A 23400-nucleotide genomic window follows, 5' to 3' on the forward strand; every position below is an offset into this window, starting at 1 on the left:
AAGATAAGTGTTAGGCAGAGATAACTCTGGCATGGGCATTTAGTGCAAATAATACAATCCATATTTACTCAGAACATGGTCCACATTGATGTGGATCCATTCTGTTAAGTTTTATTTGTGAAATATAGATGCTTTGAATTTGCTTCAGAAAGAGGTCTATGTTTGTGATGGTTTGTTGCGGTGGGGGCACTAGGAATGTGGCCTGGATGTCAAGGGGGCAGCAGCCTGAAAAAGTTTGGGAACCACTGAATTAAATTAATAATCAAGTTCTGGGGTAAATTTAACCAAATTTCAAGCTTTGTGCTTATGTAAGAAACTATTATTTTTATTAAAGACGAATAATATCCTTTGCACCCTTCTTTATAGATGTTTCAGTCCTGATAAACCGAAGTATTTTCACCACTAATTAAAAAAGTAGAAACTTGATTGAAATAGAATGAATTTGAACAAGAGAAAAAAATAACAAAAGAAAATAGTAACGTTTTTTTCAAGCGTTGGGTCTCGTGGAGGTAAAGTGGCGGAGCTCCTTTTGAGTGTTGGGCCTCACAGAGGCAATGACTAAGACCTTTGGCATTGTGTCGTGCTTGAGAAGACCCATCAAGCTGACCAAAATCAGTCATGGCAGATACTGGTGTCACACAAATTTCACCCGTGCCAGTGGTACATAAAAGCACGCATTACACTCTTGGAGTGATTGATGTTAGGAAGAGCATCCAGCCATAGTTATAGTGCATTTGGGATTATGTTATCCAAATGTTCTTTTTTGTGGGGTCATTTGATTTGGCAGTTATTTCTAGCTAGCCAAGTGACAATCTAGGATCCTTGCTATCTTTGACTCACAAGCATCAAAATTTTCTGTTGGTGATGTGTTTCACATTTTTGGGTTAACTATTAATTCTTGGACGTCAACTTTTTAGGACAAATACAAGCCCTAAGTTTCTAAAATTTAAAATTTCTATCAAATATTGGAGTTGATTGAATTGACTGGCACTGGTTCTTTTAAGGTTCCTGAAGCAATGAGACTATGGTTGGGAACCATGAATGAATCGTCTTAATGATGCTGGTGTTTTAAGAGTAAACAAGGGCATAAATCTCGAAGGCCACATTCTTGTGACGAGTGGTGACTACCATTCTAATTTAACGTTAATTTTTTTTATGCTGGCATGGGTTGGATGGTTTGACGAAATCTGGCAAGCTGCAGGGATGCATCAAGCTCTCATGTTAGCTTTGGCATGGTTTCAATGGCTGGATATCTTTTCTAATGAAAACTACAATAGTTGCGTATCATTTACTGTGAAAGACATAATGATAGATTAATTCAACATAAATCTTGTAATTATCAGGATATGTGAAGTCTGGATCAACATGCCCTATGTAAGTTGTCAGAAGAACAATTTAATTCTGTTTACTATTCCTGTTATTAAAAACCACACAAACATAAACAAACCAAAGAAGGAGTCTCCATGAGGTCACTTCATGTGCTAGACATTACAGCCTAATCTCCCCTAAATCACACTCTACTGTATTAAAAAAGAACTTAAAATTAAAGGTGGCAAGCTGGCAGAAACGCTAGCATGCCTGGCAAAATGCTTAGCGGTATTTTGTCTGTCTCTACGTTCTGAGTTCAAATTCCGCTGAGGTCAATTTTGCCTTTCATCCTTTCGGGGTCGATTAAATAAGTACCAGCTGCTGCACACTGGGGTCGATATAATCGACTTAATCCATTTGTTTGGCCCTTGTGGGTAGTAAAGAAATAGGTATTAAAAAAGAACTGACAGAGAGTACATTTATCTAGATACAAAAAGGATGGGATGCCCCTGTTGTTATTTAGCCCTAGGTTGTCTCTGCTTCATCGGAGCAGATGTAAGTCTAGAAAGCAACAACAACAACACTCACAAAGAAACAGAACACAAAACAGAAAAGCAAGCAAGACAGAGATAGATTAACTGAATTTAATAGCAATGAAGTACATAATATATGCTGCCTAGACCCCATCACAGCATCACTTTGATTTTGATGATGCGCTGGAGCTGTCCTTTTTGTCAGAGTCCTTTTTCTCTTTGTCGTTGTCCTTCTCATCCTTTTTCTCTTTCTTCTCTTTGTCTTTCTCCTTGCCTTCGCTCTTCTCGGCGTCACGGTTCTGGATTTTGTTGTTGATGAGATTGTGCAGCGCAATGATGCTGCGTATGAGAGCAGCGACATATACGACCAGGTATTGGTCGTTAGTTTTAACGTACATTGCTTTCACAAACTCAAGCAGGTTGACGTCAGGCAGCAGGTTAAAGACATCTTGGAGGTGGTATATGATCTGATGGTTAATTGGTAGTTGTCCGGAGGCCACCTTCTGCAGGTACCGACTCACGTCCTCTATGTGGTTGTGCAGACCTTTAAGACCTGTTAACTGGTTTGTTATTCTTTGTGACAGAGTACCTACAGTTGTATCTTTGATATCCCTGTTATGTGAAATAAAAAAGAAACATCAGTGATATATATATAAAACAAGCCATATACACACACACACACATATCTTATCTTTTACTTGTTTCAATCATTAGACTGCAGCCATGCTGGGGCAACGCGTTGAAGAATTTTAGTTGAATGAATTGACCTCACTACTTTTATCTAGAGCATGGTAGCTATTCTATCAATCTCTTTTGCTAAACCACTAGGCTAAAGGGATGTAAACACACCAGCACCAGTTGTCAAGTGGTGGTGGGGGAACAAACACAGACGCAAACACACATATCTACCAAATCCACTCACAAGGCTTTAATTGGCCCGAGACTATAGTAGAAGACATTTGTTCAAGGTGCCATGCAGTGGGACTGTACCCAGAACCATGTGGTTGGGAAGCAAGCTTCTTAGCACACAACCCCAAAGCATTCAAAGGGGTGCAAATCATCCTATTATTAATTGTTTAACATCTGCTTTTCTATGCTAGTATGAGTTAGATACAGAGATGAAGTTGGATTCTATGACTGGATTCCCATCTTGTCACCAACCATCACTTGTTATTTTTCAAGTAAGAAATTTCTTTCCACACCAGAAGTCATCAAAAGCACAGAATAACTGGTCATAATATCAACAAGGAATGCCAGCATCACCAATTTCGTTGAAGAAGTGGTAAGCATGGAATATCACCCCCATTACAACATCAATACTCATGCTGACAGACACAAGTACCAATGCACAAAGCGCTCAGGCCTTAACTCACTGTTACTTCTGCTAAATATTAATAAAAATATACATTTACTGACAAGTAAAGTTAATCTAAGTGGCTGTTTCGTGTTTCTACTAGTTTAACCCCAAGCAGATCTCTTGCCCGCTGGTAATTAGTGTGATGCTGCACCCTGTATATACAATATATATATTGCTAGCAGGGGGAGCAAACCTCTACCATCCTCTAGCAGAACAACAAGATCGTGAAACTCAAACACTACTCACTTTAGGCAATAAAGCACCAACAGTCTTTTCAAGTTACCTCTAGTGGAATTGATGAATGTGGTTTTAATTACCGGGTTATCATCATCACCATGCACTGCAAGAGATAACTCTGAAATGACTTTGGAAACTGTATTTTCTATAGCAACCCTCACTCGCTTCCACAGCAATGTAATATTTCTCCATGTCTTTGGAGCAATGAGAAGTTCAAAGGCCAGACATGTTTTATGGAGAAGATTGCAAGAATGGTGACTTTGTTTCTAGTCAGCACACAAATGTAAATACAGACATAACACATATATATATATATGCCAGTGCCATATAAACAAACCTGTGCTGGTGGCATGTGAGAAAGCACCCAGCACTTTCGGTGTTAGGAAGGGCCTCAAGTTGTAGAGACCATGCCAAAACAGACAAGTGGAGTCTCGCCAGCTCCTGCCAAACTGTCCAACCCATGCCACCTGGTGAACGGACATTAAATGATAATGATGATGATGATGTTATGTGGATGGGTGTGTGATGGCTCTCTTGCAGCTTCCAATTCTCTCACAAACCACTGCTCAGCCTGCAACTATAGTAGAAAATATTAGACAACTGCCCATCAAGTGCAAATAAAGCATGTGGTTCTAAAACAGCTCCTAATCTAGTCACATCTGCATACAAAAAAACACACCATATATAGGTATGTTTTTATAACATATATGTGTGGGTGTGCACATTGGCATGAGCTGGCAAACAGTGTATTAAATGAAAATTTTTCTTTGTATATTGCCATGTTTCAGTGAGCTGTCTTTGCTTGTAGCTGATCTTGTCTTTCCTACCTTTCCATGCCAAGATCAATGAAACAAGCACTAGACCAAGCACCCAGTTGATATAATCACTATATAATAACTTGTAAGTGGTGCACCAGCTTGGCCACAGTGCCACGACTGCAATCAATAAAAGAGTACACAGAACAGACAAAGAAAAAGTCCCCAATAAATACCTGAGTAAATGTTCCACGCCAACTTCTTCAGCTTCTTCTGCTCCAATTTCACTGCTGACATGTTCAAAGGTCTTAGTGGTTGGAGTTCCATCCTAAGGAAGATAATGTTAATAGTTGTGACAACAGAGTATGCTTTAATAGTAATGAATCATGAAAGCACCTTCAGTCCTTACACACCAACATTTTACTCCACCTGGCTACATTCCTGGCCTCACAATAATACACGTGAGCGAAAATTGGTTAGATTGAATGGCCAATGTCTTGTGAATGAATCTGGGAGATGGAAACTAAAAGGAGCCCATTGTAAGTCAGGATACTGAAAAGTTCCTGGTTTTAAGGGTATTGCGAAAGGCCTGGTTGGAGGCCCCGACCTTCCAAGTTCATTTACAGGGTTTAAAAAAACTGAAGGATCGCTGCAATAAGCGTGAGAATTTAAGAGAGGAATATGTTGGATAAAATCATAATTCACTGATCCTCCTGTATTTTCTTTTACTCAAAGCCAGGAGCTTTTCAGCATCCTTTCATACGTGTGTATGACAGTGTGAATGCTTGAAACTGTGCAGTGAGGTACACTACAAACATTGTTTGTAGCTGAGCTGAAAGCAGGGACATCAGCATTTGAGGTGGGGCTCTAAACAGAGACATTTGTTGGTATTTCCTATCAACAAATTATAAGGTAGCTCTGTGCTTTCGAAACCTTCTGGGATTAAAATTCCCTTGCTAGGAAAACAGGCAAGGGTTTGCAACAGGAAGAGCATCCATTCATAACACTCCTGTGTCAAATATCTCTCCATCTAATATTTGCTAGCATCCAAAAACAGTTTCATGAACAAAAGTGTCAAAAGCTTAACTAAAATATTAAATATAAATTGAAATGTTATACTGACATCATGTACTTCTTCAACGGCAATGTAAGCTTCAGTAGGTAATCCAAGATCTTTAGGTTTAGCATCAATAACAACAAGGACCTGTGAAAAAAGTTGAAAGTTTACTTATAAATAGGTGGACATTTAGAAGTGCAAACAAGTGAGAATGATGTAGAATGTTAATGGTAGCGAGGCATTTTTTATTTTATTTCATTCACTCATTTTCAATATATGAGAGAAAGAAATTTACTCATTTAAACAACAGCTGATATATACAATTTCCAGCTGAAGTTTAATCCATTTATCATGCAAACTAGGGCTTATATTTGAATTAAAACCTTTTATCATTATTTTAAGCCAGAACCATTTGTTAGCAATAGAAAAATGCGAGCAAGAGAAATAATATTCTCAAGATTATGAATCTGGAAAAGTACAGGACAGGTTATTACACTTGGAAAAGTTCAGGACAACTTATTACATCTGGTAAAGTACAGAAGAAAATTTTTTACATAGAATATTGAAGCTTCTGGGGTTGACGTAATTGACTTGTCCCCTCCCACCAAATTCGCACAAAAAAAAAAAAAAAAAGGAAAATAACAAACGCTATTATGTATGTCATGTTTACAGATGTGGGTACATATCCCACGAGCAGCTTCGAATTTTTCTAGCCAAAAGTATTTTAACCAAATGTTTACATGCTATTGTTTATAGCTTATCGGCTTCAAGATCCAACGTTCCTTCTGCCTCCAGTAGAAAGGATTATTATTATTACTATTATTACTTACATTACTGAACACTGAGTTGCTGGATTCTAGTCTGCTATGTTAATGGCACCTAAATTCTGTGACTTCGGAACAACAACAACAATAAAAACTAAACTGGGACTCATTTTGAAAACCTGAAGAACACTTACAGAGTTTGGGCAGTATTTTCTCATAAGTTCATTAATAGACACATCATTCTGGTGCAGTTTTGGTCCAGTATGGTACCAACCAACAACCTTCTCTCGTGCTGTAGAAGAAGAAGAAAAAAAACAAAAAAAGAAACATAAGCTTAGTTCATACATGTGTGTGTGTGTGTGTGTGTGTGTGTGTTTAGGTTTCTGTCTTGGGAATGACGGTGCCATGTCAAGAGCACCCATACTGGTGCCATGTTGAGACCACCCATGCTGGTGCCACATGCTAAGTTCCTGTGCCGGTGCCATGCCGAGAGCACCCATACTGGTGCCACATATAAAGACTGGTACTGGTGCCATATAAAAAAAAAAAACCACCCAGTATATTCTGTAAAGTAGTTGGTATCAGGAAGTGCATTCAGCTAGACACTTGGTGCCTGGTGCAGCCCTTCAGCTTGCTTGCTTGCTCCTGTCAAACCATCCACCAGCATGAAAAAGATGTTAAATGACAATGAAGATGACTTTGGCTCTGCTTATTTTGCATCACTGATTCGATGTTGACTTATTTGACATCAGACATCATAATGTTCTTCTCATTCACCCCACTCTCTGTTTATGTGCAAGAAAATTTCTCATTATGTGTATGAAGAGAGGGAAAGTGTTTATGTCAAATGCATTCAATTAACAAATTGTAATATCTCTCTCTTTCCCATCTTATCCCCATCTGTATGTGTGTATTTCGTTGTGTATATGCATGTGTGAGTATTTTGCTCCCAGTGCCAAAAAAAAAAAGAAAATAAAAAAAGGCACTGCTGCTAAAACAGGTTCAATGTCCAGTTAGCTATGCCAAATGACCAATGCCTAAACAGCTGCCTCAATCTTTTCATCCGTTACATACAGCCAATATAAGAGTACCTGACATGGGTTAAAGGTAGAAACGTGAGAAGCTGATATTAAAATTATTTTAGTTGTAACGTGATGTACACATTCTTAAAACAAGTGGAACAAATATATATAGGTAAAAGAAAGATAAGAAAAGTCAGAACTGACCATTAACTTTTTTGAACATTCCATACATATTTTCTAAGTAATCGTGGTCCAAGAACCAGACAGATTTGTCTTTGTCATCTTCATCAAAGGGAACTAAAAGAAAAAAAGAGAAAAACACAAACACATTTAATCAAATTCCATCAGAAATTTTGTGATACAAAACTCCTACTTTTAAGGGTTCATATTTCAATAAAAACCTTCCATTATAGTGTTATGCCAGGACATTTTTTGTAATGTTCCAAATGCTAGTAATAATAAGGAAAATAATGAATAAGTTATTTCGCTAAATTGCTCCAAATTCTTGATTATTTTCAAAATAAATTAAAAAACAGAAGCAGTGTATTTTTGTTAGAAATATATTCAGAAAAAGGTGAAGGAAACTGAATGACAGATTTGAACAAAGATACCTATTGGTATTCAGTTACACCCACTTCAAGTTGTGATTTCAAATCCAGTCCAGGCCCACACTACCGATTATCCTTTCTAGAGTTGCGGCTTAACCCAAGAGTAATGATGTTAAGTTGATGAAAGATATAATCTCTCATAAGACACTAGTCTATTTCAGATGACTTCCCAGTAATCTGGTACCTATTCCCAACAACTAGATAAACTCAGGTTACGTAGAATATGGTCCCAACTATGCAAACGTGAAAAACGGATGTTAAATGTTGATGACGTTGATGGTGATAGTGTTCAGCAGGCACTTGACTGGAACCCACAGGGGAAGTGAAAAGTGGGCTGACTAAAAGTCTTGGCGCAAGAGTGTCAACACAGAGGTGAGGGCAGCCGGAATGACATGGGCCAAGCTGAAGAGGATCCCCCCCAAACTGTGTCCGTTGGAAAAATGTTGTTGTACCCCAATGTTCCCTGAGGAATCAAGAGACCTGTGAGAGAGAGAGATTCCTAATTAACTTAGAATAATCCACAAACTGTTCATGTTTGATGGTATATAGTGTGGTTGAGTATTCATGGTCAACTCTGCCTGAACATGGTCAATTGCAGCAGTGTGGTGAGGTGGAATTAAGATAGAACTTCACTGATCCGAATGTTGTTCAAGTAGTGACTATGTACTTTTATTCTCCACTTCACAACCAAATTGTTAAGAGTTCAACACTACCATATGCCACCAGGGTTAAGTGTCTTTTTCCATAGATAAGCTGAATCCATAGCATATAAAATCTTTGAATTCCACAGAAGACTTCAGTTAAAAACCATCGTAATTTTGCTTCCTGTATATTCCTCAGACTGAAGTATTTCACAGAATTTCAATAGTTCATAAAAACAATGAGCAAATTTCAAAGACAGTCATTGCTTCAAAACTCAACTTCAATATTGAAATGAAAATTCATTCATTCATCTTTTCTGCCTACTACTTCTGGGAGAGTCATGGTGGTAGGGTCCTCACACACCACCTCTATGGGACCCTTTTACAATCAAGACATTCTGGATGGATTCTCAAGCACAAATACGAGACTATGGATATTCTCCAACCATCTTATTCATGATCTACTCCCAGGATTCCTGTAAGTCAGCTCAGCCTGAAGAATCCGTCTTGCAATTCTTTCCTGTAACATTCTAAAGCACCAAACAATTGTGGCCGCTGCCAGTCTCCCCTGGCACCTGTGCCGGTGGCACGTAAAAAGCACCCACTACACTCACGGATGGTTGGCATTAGGAAGGGCATCCAGCTGTAGAAGCACTGCCAGATCAAACTGGAGCCTGGTGCAGCCTCCTGGCTTCCCAGACCCCGGTCAAACCGTCCAACCCGTGCTAGCACGGAAAACAGACGTTAAACGATGATGATGTCAGTAGTACTGGAGCTATGATCTCACAATGCAAAATAGTAATGGCTTGATTTGAAGAAGTTCCTGATCTCTGAGTTATGCACCCTACCCATATTCATGACAATAGGTGAGGACAGGCATGTAAACTCAATTGAAAATTTCTTACCTAATATTTAAAACTTTATATTAAATAAAATATATAGAACAAAAAACTTTGAATGGACTGAAAATCAAATGAAGAGGAGTTATGGTTATTTTATGGACATAATGGCACCCAGATTAGTCTTCAACATGAAAATTCCAAGGACCATTTCTTAGGATTCAGAGACCTAGAATGTTGAAGACAATTGTGCAGAACATTTAATTTATTATCACTGTTATAGAAGGAATGAAGGTGTATAGCTCAATGGTTAGAGGTAGTGAGGTGGATTCCTGGACCAGGCTGTATTGTATTCTTGAGCAAGACGCTTTATTTCACTTTGCTCCAGTTCACTCAGCTGTAGAAATGAGTTGCAACATCACTGGTGCCAAGTGGTATCAGCCTTTGTCTTTCCCTTGGATAACATCAGCGGTGTGGAGAGGCTGGTCTTCCATAAATAACCTTGCCCAGACTTGTGCCTTGGAGGGGTACTTTCTCGGTGCAATCCCATGGTCATTCATGACCAAATAGGAGTCTTTACTCTCTATAAAGTATAACCTAATATTTAAGCTTAAAAAAAAAATGTGTGTGTTGTACACAAATATTGTATATCTCCTAGATCTGAGTGAAACAGCAAACATTGATCTTTTTTTGAATCATAAGCAGTGATGAGGCTAGTACTAAATGTTTACATAGAGGTGCTGGTATAGCAAAGCATTGCTCCTCAACCACATGGTTTTGGGTGCAATGCTACTATGGCACCTTGGACAAGTGTCTTCCACTATAGCTTCTGGTCAATCAATGCCCTGTGAATGAATGGCTTTAATAGACAAACTGAAGGAACTGTCCAACCTATGCCAGCATGGAAGTAGAAAAATTAAATGATGATGGTGATATAGATATATGTGTATGTTGTGTTTACCCCCACTCCACCCAGCTTGATAACCGGTGTTGGTTTGTTTATGCCCCTGTAACTAAGAGCTTCAGAAAAAGAGACTGACAACAGACACCTGATTTTGACAAACAAATAAGCACTGGGGTCGATTTGTTTGACTAAACCCTTTAAGGCGGTGCCCCAACATGGCCGCAGTCCAAAGATTGAAACAAGGTGGGGAACAACATAGCTAGCCAAAAACTATCCCATCCGTTTCCACAGTTACTGTCTTTTAAATTTTTTTTAAAATTTTACATCAATGAAGTACATCAGTTGCAGTATTTATTGTTTTGATGGAGTCGATAAGAGCTGCTCCACAGAACAAAGAACTTTGAAATAGTCTGAAGATTAAGTTAATAAAACTCCATAGAGTCAAAATTAGCTCAAATTTCCGGAGTTTCGGTGAAAGGGGGCACCGCGCAGGAACTGACGTAACCGTAAAAAATCTAAAATTTAGTCTGACTGAAGTTATTGTAGAGAGGTACTTTAACTATGAAGTTTGGAGTGAAAATCTGAAGTGGTCATCGTATAAAAAGAAAAAAAAAGGGGGGGGGGATAACAAATGCTATAATGTATGCCGTGTTTACTTACAGATGTGGGTACATATCCCACAAGCAGCTTCGACTTAACCAAATATTTACATGCTATTATTTAAAGCTTACCGGCTTCAAGACCCAAGGTTCCAAAAAGAATTAAATTTAAGAATGTTGATCTCGTGTGAAATGATTCTTTATATAATCAAATGCGTTCCAGCCCTGATCAACCAATCTTTTTTTTTTCTTTTGTATAACTGAAATTATATTAACCGATGTGTCCTTCCTTTTTTGTTTTTTAATAGCCGATAGGGTAAGACTGAGGGAATTTCGGCAACTATTTCTGGCAAGTTGCATGATGATGCGGTCTAATTTTATTGGGGTGTGTGTGTGTGCTTTTCGTGCCATGAAAAGTTTGATATTCAAGTATTTCTCACGAGCAATCATCAGTGAAGACAGCTGGTTAATTGTAGGAAAGGAACAAAGCTGTCCGAATAATTACTGGTATAGGTTCACATCAATCATCCCCAATTACATTCACAAAAGCAAACATCGGTTTCTAACACGGAGATAAGACTATACCAGAGGGTTATCGATAGCCACCAGTTAAAACTGGTTCTTTTATTTTATCGTTCCCAGAATGATGAAAGGTAAAGTCGATCTAGGAAGGATATGAAATCGGATAACAAAGAGCTCTAAATACGACAAGCACTTTGACGCTCTAATGATTTTGCTATTCCACCGCCCTCACAAAACTGCAATGATCACAATCCTTTCTACCATAGGCACAAGGCCTGAAATTTTGAAGGGGGGAACAGGCTAATCGATTTTATCAACCCCCACAGCTCGAATGGCCATTGATTTTATCGACCCCGCAATGGATAAAGGCGAAGTCGACTTCGGCAGAATTTGAACTCAGAACATAATTAACAATAATATTTCTTAGTGTTATAAAACCACATACATACACACACATATATATATATAATTAGATGAGGGGAGAAATGTTATAAACAATTGAAACTCTCGAATGCATCTCTGGTATTTACGAAAGCCGGGTTTGGCGACATGAAGGAAGTCTGTCTGTATGTAAACCGACCGGTGTTTTATCATTTATCAAAAAATGAATAATAAAAATAACACGAGGATGAAATATTATAAAACAATATTTTAGCTTACCGGCAAAACTGTTTGAAACGTCCAAGACACCTTGGCGATTCGATCCTAGCAACACTCCACAGACTCGTTTGATGTTGCCACCTTTATCCATTCGGTTGAAATGATCAACAACACTGAGTAAGACCAAAGGGTGTACAACAACCTTGTTGATGGCTTTCCCGTCGGCAGCAGGCATCGTTGCAGGTGATAGTAATAATCAATTCAATACACAACAGTTTGATAATGAATAATTAATTAAATAATTTAAAAAAACGGGACAAAACTAGAATAAATGAACGATGAAAGAGATGAAGAAAGTTAAGGACGGACGCCTCTGGAAGTTGAATCTTTACGAATTAATTTCAAAACGGTGTCGGATTTTCTCGTTGTTATAATCCCTGCTTTCGATATTCTTTCGCTTTTTCTTTTCTTGTTAATATCTTTGAACACCAGAAGAAGACCGAGAAACCCCCAAAATTATTAAAAAGTAATTAAATGTACCAGGAACGGCATGACTCAGGTACAAAAAAAATTCCCGGTTACTGGTATGCGCATGCGTACTGCCGATTAGTGAAGGAAGTAGAAATTGAATTGTCTCCCCTTACAAATTCGATTTATTCGTTTAATTTTACGAGACACCGATCTCTTTATCCGGCTTTCACATATCCGGAAATTCCAAAATCCGGTTATACTTTGCGTGACAGTGTGTCCAGTATTAAATAAAAAGACACTGTTTTTGAAGTGAGTTAATTTGCATACGGCGTGTTAAAAATAATTTTCGGATCGGATCTATTTCATCTCAATCACAGATATTTTAATTAATTTTTTTTGTAACTTAACAGTTTGAAACTTCGAATACTGGTAGAATATTTCTCACGTAGAACACGGTTTACTCTGAACGTTTTTGACAGTTTCGTATTTTAGAAGAATCTGTAAACAAAAATGCGCGGAAAGCAGCAAAGAGTGGGGAGTGGACTTCGGAAAATTCACAAGATCCGAGTTTTTCTCTCGTAACTGAGGAAAATATAATCCTTTTGAAATCACAAATTAAGCTTTTCCTCAGGAACTTGGATGCTAAACATCCCTTTGAAGGGTTCGGGTACTTACTACTACTACTACTACTACACACATACACACACACATATGTATATATGTATGTATGTGTGTGTGTACAAAAGATAAGCTTGAAGGGTACAGCCCATATACTACGGAAAACATTCTCCGTCTAAAACGGAATAAATTTGGTGATAATTTTAGCATGAATAGCAAAACAAAAGTGTCCTTGGTACTCTTGGCCTCCGGAGGATGCCGGTACAAAGGCAGCTGAAATAAAGTTTTAATGAAAGGAAACCGTAAATAATAATAATAATATTAATAGTGGTTAGAGCGTCGAACTTACAATCGTGAGGTTGTGAGATCGAATCTCGGACCGGGCTGCGTGTTGTGTTCTTGAGCAAGACACTTTATTTCACGTTGCTCCAGTTCACTCAGCTGTAGAAATGAGTTGTGACGTCACAAGTGCCAAGCCGTATTGGCCTTTGCCTTTCCCTTGGATAACACTGGTGACGTGGAGAGGGGAGGCTGGTATGCATGGGCGACTACTGGCCTTCCATAAAATACCTTGCCCGGACTTGTGCTTGGGAGGGTAACTTTCTAGGTGCAATCCCATGGTCAGTCATGATCCATTCATGGTCCATAATAGTAATAATAGTAATAATAAATGCCCTGATGCAGTACCAGGCAGTGGTTCTCATGGCTTCTGATCTTAACTGATTGGAAGTGTTATTATGTACATTGTTTTGTCTTGGTACAGCAAAAATTCCACTCTATACCACAGATTTGCTTGACCATAACCAGTTGAGCAGTTGCTTGACCATAACCAGTTGAGCATGTCTGGTAGTGGGGGAGCGTCATAGCCATATGTTGAGAGGAATTCTTTGGGATTTGAATAACTTTGGAAACATGAGTGTTTTGTTCATCATCCTTAATCAACCCTAATTCAGGGACTTTTTGAGCAGAATAAGCAACTCAACCTGAAGAAAATTCTAATTGGAAACTACCTGCAAAGTCATGTGCTCTTTATCTTGATATGAGATCACCGTGTTACGCAGATATGGTTGGGATGCATGTGCCTGGTGTACCCTTAGACAGGTAGTCAGGATGAATATATTGGGCTTTGTATATTTGAACCCCAGTGTCACTTCGATGGCATGCACTACTCTCTCACTCAATAATAATAATAATAATAATGATAATAATAATTTTATTTCTTTATTGTCCACAGGGGGATAAACATAGAGGGGATAAACAAGGACCGACAAAGGGATTAAGTTGATTACATCGACCCCAGTGTGTAACTGATACTTATTTAATTGACCCCGAAAGGATGAAAGGCAAAGTTGACCTTGGCGGAATTTGAACTCAGAACATAACGGCAGACGAAACACCGCTAAGCATTTTGCCTGGCGTGCTAACGTTTCTGCCGATGATGATAATTGTATACAGTGCTTGAGTGCACTACAACACACCAAAAGACATCCCAAAGGTGCATGAGCAGTATACAGAATACATAGAATAATGTATTCTATATACACCTTGCCTCTGTTCGACCTCCAGCAGGTCGAGTAATCAGTAGATGCCCATCTCTTTCAATGTGCCAACATGTTTCTGCCTGGGCACATATTTGTATTGCCCACCATATAGCACACACCAACAGTGAATCTTTGTTGCTTTATATTTTTATACTTTTATTTCTTTCATGTCCCATGTTTTTGACATATATTCATTTACTCTTTTTTACTTGTTTCAGTCATTTGACTGCGGCCATGCTGGAGCACCGCCTTTAGTCGAGCAAATCGACCCTGGGACTTATTCTCTGTAAGCCCAGTACTTATTCTATCGGTCTCTTTTGCCGAACCGCTAAGTGACAGGGACGTAAACACACCAGCATCGGTTGTCAAGCAATGCTAGGGGGACAAACATAGACACACAAACACACACACACACATATATATATATATATATATATATACAACAGGCTTCTTTTAGTTTCCGTCTACCAAATCCACTCACAAGGCATTGGTCGGCCCGAGGCTATAGCAGAAGACACTTGCCCAAGATGCCACACAGTGGGACTGAACCCGGAACCATGTGGTTGGTTAGCAAGCTACTTACCACACAGCCACTCCTGCGCCTTTAAGCCACTCCTGCGCCTATAAGCCACTCCTGCGCCTGTGTAATTTTTTTCTGCATACACACAAAATAACATTTCCAATATTGTTCGATCTCTGTGGCTTTCTCACTAGAAGTGGAGGTAGTGTAAAAATTAACACTTCCTTTTCCAAGCTTAAATTCGAAACTGAATCTAAGGATTCTCGCTCATTCAAACCACCACGTTCAATAGGTGTGAAAAATGGTTTTCTTTTTCCTGTCAAAAAGTGATTGATCATCTCCCTTTCGCCTACGACCTCAACCATGTCAGCCGAAGTTCAAATGGTCAGCAGCTGACCTAGTTAGGTACAAAATCTGCTGCAGCGTGTCTATCTTTCTAGCTGTCTCGTTTCTTATAAATACCGGTTTTTTTAGCAGAGAAAAAAAGACAGATTTCCCACGACGCGACAGAGAGTGTCTCGACATGCAAGAGAAGAAAGTTATTGGATGCGACAACCAAAAGACCGCTAGTCTACATTCCGAGATGAACGAATGCACACACAGACACATAACAAAACATATTCAGTTCTAACACATCACCTCTACAAATGTGACCCTTTTTACATATTGAACAACTCGTAGCAGTTGGAAACATTTATATGTAGGGTGAAGTATGTATACTGACAACACAATTGAAATCTAGTCAATAAATTATTTGTAACGATGAAGCGAAGTCATTCCTTTGTTTACTTCAAAGGCATACACATGCCTATTGCATCTATACACCTTTAAACACAACATTTAGCATTGACCACTACATTTGGTGACCCCTGGCAAAGAATTGCAGCCTTCCCTTGAACCAGCTTCACCAACAGAACTGCATTTGGAAAATGAAGACGTTTATGTACTGCAGTTGAATTTTCCATTTCAGCACTATGCTTTGTGATCCCGACGAAGAATCACAGCTTGCACATCACCTGACAACGAAACAGAACTGAGAATTCTTGCGAACACAATGGCTCTCCCAGAACAGAATCCAGTGGCGAACATATCTCCTAGCGATATGGCATTTCAAGCAGCAATTACGTTGAGAATTCCCCCATTCTGGACACATGACCCTGCATTATTGTTTCACCATATAGAGGCCCAGTTTTCTTCTCACTGAGCTATGCATCTCGACTATCGCATGTAATCATTTCTTTATCGCCAGAGATCACGAACGTTGTCCGCGATCTCATTATGGCACCACCTGGTTCTGTGTTGTACGACACTTTTAAATCAACATTCATCAACAGAACTTAGGAGGGTGTACAGAAAGCATTGAATAAGAGTAGGATGGAGAAAGTTCAGAGAGCTATTACCTCTTTTTGCAACAAAAGGACTTACTCTCTTCAAGTGAAAGGTTGATTGTATGACGATTGTCTACAAACAGCAATGCTGCACAGTAATAAGACAAGGGCCTTGAATGTAGATCATATGTGAAGACTAGAACAGAAACGAAGCTCGTATGCTCTATTTTACGTGCAGTGTCACAGTGCTTGTAGGAAAAAGGGCAAATGGGATTAGAGAAAAATTGGGCTTAAGAGGAATCAAGGGTTGTGTTCAAGAAAGAAGACTGCACTGGTGTGGACATGTAATGTGTATGAATGAAGACAGCCAATTGTTAAATGTTGGTGGGTTTTGTGAAAAAGGAAGACATATAGACATGGACACATACACACACATGCATGTACATATGCATACACACATATATACACATACACATGCATACACACAGATAATCTCAGAAGACTAGCAATATTTATTGACTGTAGAAGTAACATATTTATTTCTTCACTGGATCTCATTTTTGATAAAATGATACAGATTAAATTTTCACTTGATATCCATTCATGTGTTCTTTTAATTCATTACCATTATTAATATAATTTTTATAATTATTTATACTTTTATTTTTGTTTCAGTGTGTAACAGTTCCATTTACCCCTATTAATATTTTACAATGTCAATATTGTTTCTTTATAAACTAATCTATTTTGACAACCAATAATTCACATTCTTTATTTATTAGAAACTTAGAATAAAATAAAGCAATTCCTCTATCAGTCTTTTGTGGTCTTTTATCCATTAATTTGCTAAAATACAAATATATAATTATATTCAAGGAAACTTCAAAAATTAATTTCCAATCCAGTTTTATATTGAAACAAACTTTGTTACATTGTTGTTTACTTGCAGAAATAACTTCTTGGGCATTTTTCTTTTAATAAACTCAATTCACTCTTTCTTTTTCTGTAATATTTCCTTAGCAACAAGAGCCATTTCTGGTTGTGCTAAGGTAAAATTCTTGTAATTCTGGCTAAACTGGTTGCTTACATTTCTTCCATTCCAACAGCTTTGTTTCCTGTGCACGTTTCAATGAATGTCTAAATTTTCCTATTGGAATTGAATATATTGGTTCCTGCATAAAAAGAGAAATGTACTTTATACATACAATGCTATATATCAAGAACAGACAATAATGGTAGTGATGCCAAGTACACAGAACAGATACACAATTAACCCCCCCAACTTTTTTTTTTTTTACTATATTTCTGGTGAAATACACTGATTTTGCTTCAATTAATTTTTAAAATAATGAAGAATTTAGCTAAATAGCTTTGCCTTGAATAAACTGCGGTTTGGAACATAAACCAATATGGAATTTTGATGGAAGGCTTTATTTTAGATGACTTTAAAATGGAAAATTTGCATCATAGAAGAAGGGTACAATCTTAGGTTGGGATCAAAAGGGTTAAAGCAGAAGACTAAATCAAGTTACTCTTTTACTTATTTCAATCATTTGACTGCGGCCATGCTAGAGCACCACCTTTAATCAAGCAAATTGACCTCAGGACTTATTCTTTGTAAGCTTAGTACTTATTCTATCAGTCTCTTTTGCCGAACCACTAAGTTACGGGGACGTAAACACACCAGCATCGGTTGTCAAGCGATGTTGGGGGGGACAAACACAGACACACAAACATACACACACACATATATATATACGATGGGCTTCTTTCAGTTTCCATCTACCAAAGTCACTCACAAGGCATTGGTCAGCCCGAGGCTATAGTAGAAGACACTTGCCCAAAGTGCCACACAGTGAGACTGAACCCAGAACCATGTGGTTCATAAGTAAGCTACTTACCACACAGCCACTCCTACACCTAGTTCTTTTTTATTGTTTTAGATTTCATTTCTTGAGATCCCTGGTTCTAAACCTGGGAGGCAGCTATACCTTTGTGACCCCACAAAAAAGTGGCAAATGCCAAGAAGGTACTAGATGTTCAGAAGGAGTTGTTGGGTTTTCTCAGGAATAAAATATTCCAAGCCAGAGCAATGTTGTATTTATTGGCATAAAAGATGCATGCGTATATTAGATGCACTACAATTTCAGCAACACAGATTCAAGAAAAAAATGCTTTTAATACATTAGAGCATGTAATAGGGGCCCAACTTCACAAGTTGATGATTCTTTTGAGAGTTCAAAAAAAAAAAAATTTACTTACATGTTATCGAATATGGTGCTTATATCTTAAAAGTATTTTGGAAACAAAAAATCTCTGTTTGTATTAAAATCTATCTCTACCTATCTAGGTCATCCCTCAGGACGCCCTAAGACTATTTCAGCATGTTTTCCCCACTCATCTTGTTCTTCCATAATGGTCCTCAGCTCCTGTACTCCTTCCATACCAGGATCCTCCAGCAAATTGTCGATATAGGTCATCTTCCTCCTTCCCCTTCTGGGTCTTCCATCTGTTGGTTTCCAGAACACTAGCTTGTTAGTAATTTCATCAGTATATCTGGTGCAGTGTCCAGCTAGCCTCATCCTTTTATGCTGTATCTTCAATGTTATTTTTGGTAGGCCCTGGTATTATCAATGATCAGAAACCTTATTGATGCTGTGCCAAGGTCCGATATAATTTCTTTACTTAACCCTATAACACTGATGATGACTTAGCCCTATAATGCTGTGTTCCTGGTAGAGCAGAAATACCTATTTCTTTACTACCCATAAGGGGCCAAACACAGAGGGGGACAAACAAGGACAGACAAATGGATTAAATCGATTACATTGACCCCAGTGCATAACTGGTACTTATTTAATCGACCCCGAAAGGATGAAAGGCAAAGCTGACTTTGGCAGAATTTGAACTCAGAACGTAGCGGCAGATGAAATACCGCTAAGCATTTCACCCGGCGTGCTAATGATTCTGCCAGCTCGCCGCCTTTAGAGCAGAAATAGCCAAAATGTGATATTTAATGGAATCTCGTTAAAGCGGTAATGAACAACAAACACAAAAGGAAGACAAAATATTAAAAATAGACAACCGATCATGTCACAGTTTTGTAGTCAATGGTGTTTATGACTCATTCTTAATGGTGTACCCCTAGCTGTTTACTTTTGTTTTTATTCAAAAGAACATTCAAGCAAGGTCATTGCCAGGTGCCATTGGACTGGCTCCTGTGCAGGTGGCACATAAAAAGCACCATTTGAGCGTGGCCGTTGCCAGTACCGCCTGACTGTCCTTCGTGCCGGTGGCATGTAAAAGCCCCCACTACACTCTCAGAGTGGTTGGTGTTAGGAAGGGCATCCTGCTGTAGAAACTCTGCCAGATCAGATTGGAACCTGGTGCAGCCATCTGGTTCGCCAGCCCTCAGTCAAATCGTCCAACCCATGCTAGCATGGAAAGCGGACGTTAACGATGATGATGAGGATGATACTCTCTCTTTTACTCTTTTCGAGCAAATTGACCCCAGGACTTATTCTTTGTAAGCCTAGTACTTATTCTATCGGTCTCTTTTGCCGAACCCCTAAGTTACAGGGATGTAAACACACCAGCATCGGTTGTCAAAAGATGTTGGGGAGACAAATACAGACACACAAACACACACACACACACATACATATATATACATATATACGACAGGCTTCTTTCAGTTTCTATCTACCAAATCCACTCACAAGACTTTGGTCGGCCCGAGGCTATAGTAGAAGACACTTGCCCAAGATGCCATGCAGTGGGACTGAACGCACAACCATGTGGTTGGTAAGCAAGCTACTTACCACACGAAACAAGTGTATGATGAACCCAGCACCTTGTCTGGTAAACCAGCAAAGTCTAGACTTTTTTTTGTTGAGAAGATTATCGACGGTATTCATTCTTTGGATGAAGAGTTTAGCATTACACAAATGATGAGAACGAAGCAGCAAGGAACTCTTCAATCACTTCCGTTCTCAAAGAATAACCAAGTTTGAAATGCCATCAAAGAGGACCTGCCAATGTTTAGGTGCAGGCATGACTGGTTGATTAAGAAGTCTGCTTCTCGGCCGGATGGTTTTGGGTTCAGTCCCACTGCCCAGCACCTTGGGCAAGTGTCTTCTACTATAGCCCAGGTTGATTAATACCTAAGAGTGTGAATTTGGTTGGTAGAAACTATGTGGAAGCCTGTCATGTGTGTGTGCCTTCACCACCACTTGACAACTGATGGTATTTTATTTACAACCAGGTAACTTAGCTGCTCAGCAAAAGAGATTGACAGAATAGATACAAGGTTTTAAAAAATGAGTGCTCAGGTTGATTTGTTTGACTAAACCCTTCAAGGTGGTGCCTCAGCATGGCCACAGTCATGATTGAAACATGTAAAAGATAAATTAAGAGTGAAAACCCTGACTTTCACTCCTGTGAAGCTTAATGCCACATTTCCTACTTTGAATGACCAGCTACCTGGTGTGATATCCAGATAGACTGACTGGTGTCTGTCATATCCTCAATGTGGATATAAAAATATAAAGAAATCTGGATATTTCCGACTGATTGATCTGAAGAGGAAATTGATTTCGTCTGAATTTGTAAATGCAGACGAGCAAAGCAGGGCACAGTGAAGGTGCTCTCTTTTTACTTGTTTCAGTTATTTGACTGCAGCCATGCTGGAGCACCGCCTTTAGTCGAACAAATTTACTCCAGGACTTATTCTTTGTGAGCCTAGCACTTATTCTATTGGTCTTTTTTTTGCCGAACCGCTAATTTACAGGGATGTAGATATGCCAACATCGGCTGTCAAGTGACACACAAACATATATACACACACGTACACACACGCACACACATGCACGAGGGCACACAACGGGCCTCTTTCAGTTTCCGTCTACCAAATCCACTCATAAGGCTTTGGTCGACCTGAGGCTATCATAGAAGACACCTGCCCAAGATGCCACGCAGTGGGACTGAACCCGGAACCATGTGGCTGCTTGCCGATATTTCTATCTTTTCTGTTATCTTTTACTTGTTCTAGTCACTGAACTGTGGCTATACTGGAGCACCGCCTTAAAAAGTTTTAGCTGAATGAATTGACTTCTACTTATTTTTTAAAAACCTGATACTTATTTTATTCGTCTGTTTTGCCGAACCGCTAGGCCACAAAGACGTAAACGCACCAACACCGGTTATCAAGTGATACACACACACACACACATATATGACCGGCTTCTTTCGATCCGTCTACAAAATCCACTCACAAAGCTTTGATCGACCCCATTCTATAGGAGAAGACACTTGCCCAAAGTGCCACACAGTGGAACTGAACCTACAACACGTGGTTAGGAAGCAAGCAACTTACCATACAACCACGCCTGACAATAAGCTTTTGCTATTAGCAAACTTGATGAAAGTGACATCATAAAATCGTAGAAGCAAGACCTTAAGAATCGATGTACCGTAGAAAATGCAGAAACAAATGCAGTTAACCATTGGAATAAAATCAACAACATTTAAGTTGATACAGGTAAAAATTGAAGAGGAATAAAGGGAGGAAAAGAGAGAGTAATGGTAAGTCCCCAAGACATGATATGTTAGAAATAAGTGACGTGAGCAGAAATATAGAAGCTAAAAGGTATATAACGCTAAAGAAGCGTATAAAACACTTTGTGATAGAGAAATAAAGAAGTGTTACCTGGAAGATAAAGAAAAGTGGATTGAAGACCATGTAAAGACCGCAGAAAGTGCTGTAAAAAATCAAGAAGAGCGTTGTAGTTCGCTTGAAGCATTGTGATACAAAAGTAGAAAATTGAATAAAATGAGAAATAAGGAACGCTTCTAACGACGCAGAAAGGTTTAAAAACCTATACATTTCGGGTGCAAAGGCTTATCTTCAAAGAAATATGTATTTACATAGCTCCTGCCATTTTGGATAACCTGGTGTTAGAAATCGGACAATCCAAAATGGCAAGATCTATGTAAATACAGATTTCTTTGACTGTATTCTTCTGAAGATAGGCCTTTGCGCCCGAAGTATAAAGAGGTTTTGTGCCCAAAGTATAAAGGGGTTCTGCGCCCGAAGTATAAAAGGGTTTTTTTTTAAGCTTTCTGCATTGTTAGAAGCCTTCTTTATTTTTCACTTGATTTATTTTTCAGTTACTGTAACAATTATTCAAGAATCACATAGCATTGAGTTCTGTAGTATGGAAACAACAATGCGAGGATACATGTGAACAGCAAGAATGGTTAATGTCTAAAGGAAGGAGAGAACGACAAGAAAAGATGGGCGAGGGGCTGGTGGGGGGGGCATTTCTAAGAAATGTTAAAATCAATCTGAACCGTGTGAGCTTTTACAGGTAACTGATTGTTTAAATTATCTTGAAAAAGAATAAAATTGTTAGTATAGCTGGAGTTACTGGTGAGCGTGTTAAATATGGAGGGGAAAACGAAGGAGAATCGCTTGCTTATCCTTTGTAACATGATCTATGATAGAAAATACCAAGAAATTAGAAAACATTTGTCATTGAGAAAGTGTCAAAGAAATAAGGTCTCTTGGTGATTGTTCAAACGAGAAAGTAGTTTCTGTAGTTATGGCGAACAGCGGGCTGCTTTCATTAATTTGTTGTTAAACATAATGAAGGAGACAACTGAAGTCATTTTAAGAGACTAACAATCTGGATTTTGTAGAAATAATTCAAGCTGCACTAATACCATTTTTGCATCAGGACACACAATAATTGACAACACCGTCAAATACAAATCAACTGCAGACATTAATTTTATCACAGAAGAATCTTAACACTGCGAACCAAAAGTTAAGGTACAGAACATCGTTTATACTTTTGTTTAACCGTTTCCTTTATTGTTTCCTAATCTAAATACTTTCTCTTCATCCTGCTTAGCTTCTTGTTTGTACTTTCTTTTGTTCTTTCTTTATCTAGAGCGGAATGTCTCTTTTGTTTTCTTCTTGGTTCATGTATAACACAAATCTTTTTTTTTCCCCTTTTCCTGGGGGTCTGACCGCATTACAGACAGCCCGATTTTCATCACTTTTCGTATTCAGGTAGATTGTTGTCATGAACAGAATCTCTTGCAGAGATCCTGTTACATTTATTTATTATTTTATGAAGCTATTTGTTCGTGTATATCAGAAACAGATGTTTA

General features: G+C 38.6%; 1 protein-coding gene across 1 annotated transcript; it reads right to left on the reverse strand.

Moving 5' to 3' along the window:
* Nucleotides 1–1938: 1938 nt before the first annotated feature.
* Nucleotides 1939–12346, reverse strand: LOC115221039 (26S proteasome non-ATPase regulatory subunit 7). The gene is made up of 6 exons (XM_029791254.2): nt 11807–12346; nt 7238–7330; nt 6206–6303; nt 5314–5394; nt 4427–4518; nt 1939–2453 (listed from the first exon to the last, which is right to left on the reverse strand). Exons 1-6 carry the CDS (start codon nt 11979–11981, stop codon nt 2003–2005), a joined length of 990 nt encoding a protein of 329 aa, XP_029647114.1. The 5' UTR covers nt 11982–12346; the 3' UTR covers nt 1939–2002.
* Between the last annotated feature and the right edge of the window lie 11054 nt (nt 12347–23400).

The sequence above is a fragment of the Octopus sinensis genome, linkage group LG17, assembly GCF_006345805.1.
Source record: "Octopus sinensis linkage group LG17, ASM634580v1, whole genome shotgun sequence".
NCBI lineage: Eukaryota > Metazoa > Mollusca > Cephalopoda > Octopoda > Octopodidae > Octopus > Octopus sinensis.

Coding starts and splice junctions, on each gene's coding strand:
- LOC115221039 (XM_029791254.2), bottom strand. CDS start 11,981: ATGCCTGCTGCCGACGGGAAAGCCATCAACAAGGTTGTTGTACACCCT. Junction 7,331..11,806: donor CGTTTCAAACAGTTTTGCCG/GTAAGCTAAAAT, acceptor TTTTTCTTTTAG/TTCCCTTTGATGAAGATGAC. Junction 5,395..6,205: donor GAAAATACTGCCCAAACTCT/GTAAGTGTTCTT, acceptor CTTTTTTCACAG/GTCCTTGTTGTTATTGATGC.